The sequence below is a fragment of the Nothobranchius furzeri genome, chromosome 3 (genome assembly GCF_043380555.1).
Source record: "Nothobranchius furzeri strain GRZ-AD chromosome 3, NfurGRZ-RIMD1, whole genome shotgun sequence".
NCBI lineage: Eukaryota > Metazoa > Chordata > Actinopteri > Cyprinodontiformes > Nothobranchiidae > Nothobranchius > Nothobranchius furzeri.
Window position 1 is genome coordinate 70,181,495 of NC_091743.1, and position 5,127 is coordinate 70,186,621.

At 41.3% G+C, this 5,127-nt stretch overlaps 1 protein-coding gene across 1 annotated transcript; it reads right to left on the bottom strand.

Annotated features, from left to right (window-relative positions):
- Window positions 1–1,804: 1,804 nt before the first annotated feature.
- Window positions 1,805–4,676, bottom strand: LOC107385035 (troponin I, slow skeletal muscle). The gene is made up of 5 exons (XM_015958618.3): window positions 4,557–4,676; window positions 4,331–4,462; window positions 4,169–4,258; window positions 3,902–4,078; window positions 1,805–2,171 (listed from the first exon to the last, which is right to left on the bottom strand). The coding sequence occupies exons 1-5, from the start codon at window positions 4,629–4,631 to the stop codon at window positions 2,067–2,069; spliced, it is 579 nt and encodes a 192-aa protein (XP_015814104.2). The 5' UTR covers window positions 4,632–4,676; the 3' UTR covers window positions 1,805–2,066.
- Window positions 4,677–5,127: the final 451 nt, after the last annotated feature.

Consider the following 5,127-nt stretch of genomic DNA (forward strand, 5'->3'; position numbering starts at 1 on the left):
CTAAATGAGTCTACTTGATGATTTAATGATTAATTATCACTTACATCCACATAATATCAGTATATTAACAAATGAATGTTTGTTAATGTACTGAGTACAGATTTACTATATATATTAAATGAAATGAGCTTTCTAAGCATCACAGAAATGGATGTGTTTGAGGACTCTTGATAAATGTCTGTTCAAATTTCTCAGATCTGGTTAGTCAAAGTTTATAAACAAACACTTCTTAAAAGTGATCTCACTTCCTCTTTTCCCCCAATAACAGCCAGAGCTCCGAGTTCAGCAAAAGCTCACGCTAAATGACCATCCTTTGGGGAATCAAGCCAGAATTTTCAGTGGAATAATTTTTCAACCATCCTTTTGATATTTGTGTTTATTTAGCAGATGCTTTTATCCAAAGCAACGTGCAATTGATAACCTATAGGGCAACTGGAGTACCCGGAGGAAACCCACACATGTATGGGGAGAACACGCATCTCCATGCAAAAAGGCCTTTTGAATCAAACAATTATTTGCTCAATCCACAAATGACTCAGCCATGTGTCATGACTCGAGGTAAGTGCCTAACCCAAGACACGCAGAATCATCACACGTAGTCCAAAGCAGTAAAGTAAAACGTCTTTATTATAAAAACGGGAACTGAAACCGCACAGGGAAGTCCTGTGGGATGAGCAATATGGCTCGAGTTTCTGAAGTGCTCAGGTTGATGAGGAGATTAGGAAGCCAGGAAGGACGATGGGCAGAGGGTGAGAGGTCCAGGAGAGGCGAGGTAGCAGAGGGAAGCCGAATAGGAGCAGCGGAGGAGGATGGGACGTGATGTGTGTTATCCAGGGAACGAAGACAGCGAAGGTGAGTAGATGAGAAGAGGATCCTGAGTGGAACAAAAACCAGGGATGAGGGATAATCCAAATCGTAGTCCAAAAACACAATCCGAGGTCACAAATCCAATGGTCAAACACGAGTCAAAACACGAACAAACTAGATCAAGGTCAAAGGCTGGTGCTACTTAAACTGGTGCAGTCATCTGGCAAAGTGATGTGTCTCCATCCTCCTTTTGAACCCGCGTCCCTGATTGGAAAATCTCCTGCAGCTGCCGCTCCCCCTGCTCCTCACCTGTGGAGAATTAGCTCAGAGTCTGGTGAGAGGAGATGGTGTGATTCACCTCTGCCCAGGAACATGACACCATGAAATAGTCCACCTGCAGCCCGAGAGAGGATCTCCGACCAGCTGATGTAGATTCAGGGTAATACGGCCCATGACATTCAGAAGAAAAACTCCCCGCTTGCTGAGGAAACTTTCAGTAGGATTGCCCAGAAGTCTCAATAAACACAGGTAGAGTATCTCTGCACTGGCATCAGATGGGTTAATATTAATTTAATAACTTGTTAAATGACATCAAACAAACAGCCGGTTGTATTTTACAACCCAGAGATCACATATTTCTGAGTATACCAGGTCATGTTTTATCAGAGTTAAATCAGTGTCTCATTTGATATCACTTTGAATCACCATTCATAATAATTAATTTTTATAAACTGTAGTTTTGTCTCTTTGTCAAATTATTATAAAGCGTTGTTTTCCTGGCATACCCAAAGTACCTATAGGTTCATCATCAGTCGAATATCAAAGGCTCAGTGATATTTGTTAAAAGTAACCACTGAAAAATCGTTACATTATTATTATTAGCATTGTATTTGAAAATGGATGATGCACCGACTGTAGGGCATCTAGTTTTCATTGTACTTTTGTGACAATGACAAATAAAGTAGAATTGAATTGAACAAGTCAGCACACTCAAATGTAAAATGTTTGATTTGTGACACTTTATTAAATACAGTTACAAGTTTTTAGCTGCAATGCAGAAAACTTGACAGAAGAAATCACAGAAATCACTTTGTTTCTCTGTAAAATCAAAGAGCAAAAAGATACAGAAAATATTTAGTTTATTCAGTGATAAAATTCAACTAATAGTGAAAAAAGTTATATTTTTGTGAGGTTTTGAGATGTTGACTTTATCGTCATAACTAAATTCAAAACTCAGTGATAGAAAATAACTTTTTCAGTCACTGGCTCTGGCCTTTTGCTGCGTCGAACATCTTCTTGCGACCCTCCATGCCCGACATGGCCTCTACGTTCTTCCTCCAGTCACTCACCTCCACTGTCTTTTCCTGTTGCGGCAAACATAGCAGTAAATATCAGTGTCTACAGGTCCTTCTCAAAAAATTTGCATATTGTGATAAAGCTCATTATTTTCTGTAATGTACTGATACACATTAGACTTTCATATATATTAGATTCATTTCACACAACTGAAGTAGGTCAAGCCATTTATTGTTTCTAATATTGATGATTTTGGCACGCAGCTCATGAAAACCCAAAATTCCTATCTAAAAAAATTTGCATATCATGAAAAAGTTCTCTAAACGAGCTATTAACCTAATTATCTCAATCAACTAATTAATTCTAAGCACCTGCAAAAGATTCCTGAGGCTTTTAAAAACTCCCAGCCTGGTTCATTACTCAAAACCGCAACCATGGGCAACACTGCCGACCTGACTGCTGTCCAGAAGGCCATCATTGACACCCTCAAGCAAGAGTATAAGAGGGTAAGACACAGAAAGACATTTCTGAATGAATAGGCTGTTCCCAGAGTGCTGTGGGAAGTCTGTGGGAAGGAAAAAGTGTGGCAGAAAATGCTGCACAACGAGAAGAGGTGAGCAGACCCTGAGGAAGATTGTGGAGAAGGATCGATTCCTGACCTTGGGGGACCTGCGGAAGCAGTGGACTGAGTCTGGAGTAGAAACATCCAGAGCCACCGTGTACAGGTGTGTGCAGGAAATGGGCTACAGGAGCCGCATTCCCCAGGTCAAGCCACTTTTGAACCAGAAACAGTGGCAGAAGCGCCTGACCTGGACTACAGAGAAGCAGCACTGGAGGAAGACTGGGCAAAGGGAAATGCCAAAATGCCTGAAGTCCAGTGTCAAGTACCCACAGTCAGTGATGGTCTGGGGTGCCATGTCAGCTGCTGGTGTTGGTCCGCTGTGTTTTATCAAGGGCAGGGTCAATGCAGCTAGCTATCAGGAGATTTTGCAGCACTTCATGCTTCCATCTGCTGAAAAGCTTTATGGAGATGAAGATTTCTCCCCAGGCATGCGTGGGTTTCGTCCGGGTACTCCGGTTTCCCCCACAGACCACAACATGCCCTATAGGTTATAAATTGTAAGTCGCTTTGGATAAAAACGTCTGCCAAATAAATAAACATAAACATAAACATTTGATTTCTCAGTACGACCTGGCACCTGCTCACAGTGCCGAAACCACTGGTAAATGGTTTACCGACCATGGTATTACTGTGCTCATTTGGCCACCCAACTCTCCTGACCTGAATCCCATAGAGAATCTGTGGGATATTGTGAAGAGAAAGTTGAGAGACGCAAGACCCAACACTCTGGATGAGCTTAAGGCTGCTATCGAAGCATCCTGGACCTCCATAACACCTCAGCAGTGCCGTAGACTGATTGCCTCCATGCCACGTCACATTGAAGCAGTCATTTCTGCAACAGGATTCCCGACCAAGTATTGAGTGCATAACTGAACATAATTATTTGAAGGTTGACTTTTTTAAAAATTAAAAACACTTTTCTTTTATTGGTCGGATGAAATATGCTAATTTTTTGAGATAGGAATTTAGGGTTTTCATGAGCTGTACGCCAAAATCATCAATATTAGAAACAATAAAAGGCTTGAACTACTTCAGTTTTGTGTAATGAATCTAATATATATGAAAGTCTAACGTTTATCAGTACATTACAGACAATAATGATCTTTATCATGAAATGCTAATTTTTTGAGAAGGGCCTGTATTTGGGATTATAACGACAGAGGGAGGGAAACGTACCTTTTCTGTGTCCTCCTTCTTGACAGACTTGAGGTTAGCCCGCAGATCCATTGACACCTTGTGTTTGGAGCCCAGCAGTGAGCGCAGGATGGCGTCTGCGGAGACTCGGACCCTCCTCAAGTTGGGCTTCTTAAACTTCCCTCGTAAGTCCAGCACTTTGATGTTCAGATCTTTGATCTGTGGTGGAATCAAGAGACAGTTCAGCTTTAATTAAAAAGGAGTGCAGAAGCACGATGAGCATTATTGCAGCTGAATGAGCATTTTTACCTCTCTGGTGTTGTGCAACACCTTGGCTTCAATATCGTACCGCTCTTCATCCACCACATTAACTTTGGCATGCAGCTCTTCACACAACGCCTGTGTAGAAGGAAGGAATGATCTAATAGCTGCTAACTAAGAAAACCATTAGGGACACACACCAAGTTTAACCTTGAGCTCTGTTATTGACAGGCCTGTGGTCTGGATTGGAGGAATTTTCTCATCCAGGTATTTTGCCTTTTGCTCCTCCTTTTCAACCATTTCCTGCTCCAGCTCCTCTTTGGCCTTTGCAACCATCAAGCTCTAAAATAATGTTCATAAACTAAGAGTTAATTAATTATTAGCATTTCCTCTGATGTTTGTAAGAATGAAGGAATCCAGCTCAGACGTCACTCACCTTCAGCATGAGCTTGCGAGAGGCTGAGATTTTGGATTTCCTCTGTGAAGCCAGGTTCAGGTCAGAGTTCATCATTTATTTATTGGTTCTGTGTAAAGTTTATACAATCTTACCTCAGGTCTGTGAACAGAAAAGCAAACACGAGTAAAGATTTTTTTCAACCATTGATGATATGAATGCTTGACATTAAATCCTACGAGACTAAATTTGTCATCTTGAAAATAGAAAAACAAACTCACGGCTTCTCCGGCATCTTGGCTCTTTCAGTTAGAACCCCTACGAGACACAAAAACTATGATGGCGACTGTTTAAGTGGTTTTATGCTAATGAAATATATTTTTTGCACATTTAGCACACATTTGTCCAACTAAAGAACCACACAAGACAGAAAATATCTGTTCTATTGATTTCTAATAACTGTTAAATATTATTAATGTAGCTGTTTTTTGTACCACACGTTGGGACTTCTGGACTAAATCATCCAGTGCACCTCTCAGCTGTCACCCACAGCAGAGTGATGGCAGATGGGGTGAAGCATGCAAAGCCCCCCCTGACCCCCACCCACCCCCAA

Coding starts and splice junctions, on each gene's coding strand:
- LOC107385035 (XM_015958618.3), bottom strand. CDS start 4,631: ATGATGAACTCTGACCTGAACCTGGCTTCACAGAGGAAATCCAAAATC. Junction 4,079..4,168: donor TGTTGCACAACACCAGAGAG/GTAAAAATGCTC, acceptor ATTCCACCACAG/ATCAAAGATCTGAACATCAA. Junction 2,172..3,901: donor AGAAGGAGGACACAGAAAAG/GTACGTTTCCCT, acceptor TTGCCGCAACAG/GAAAAGACAGTGGAGGTGAG.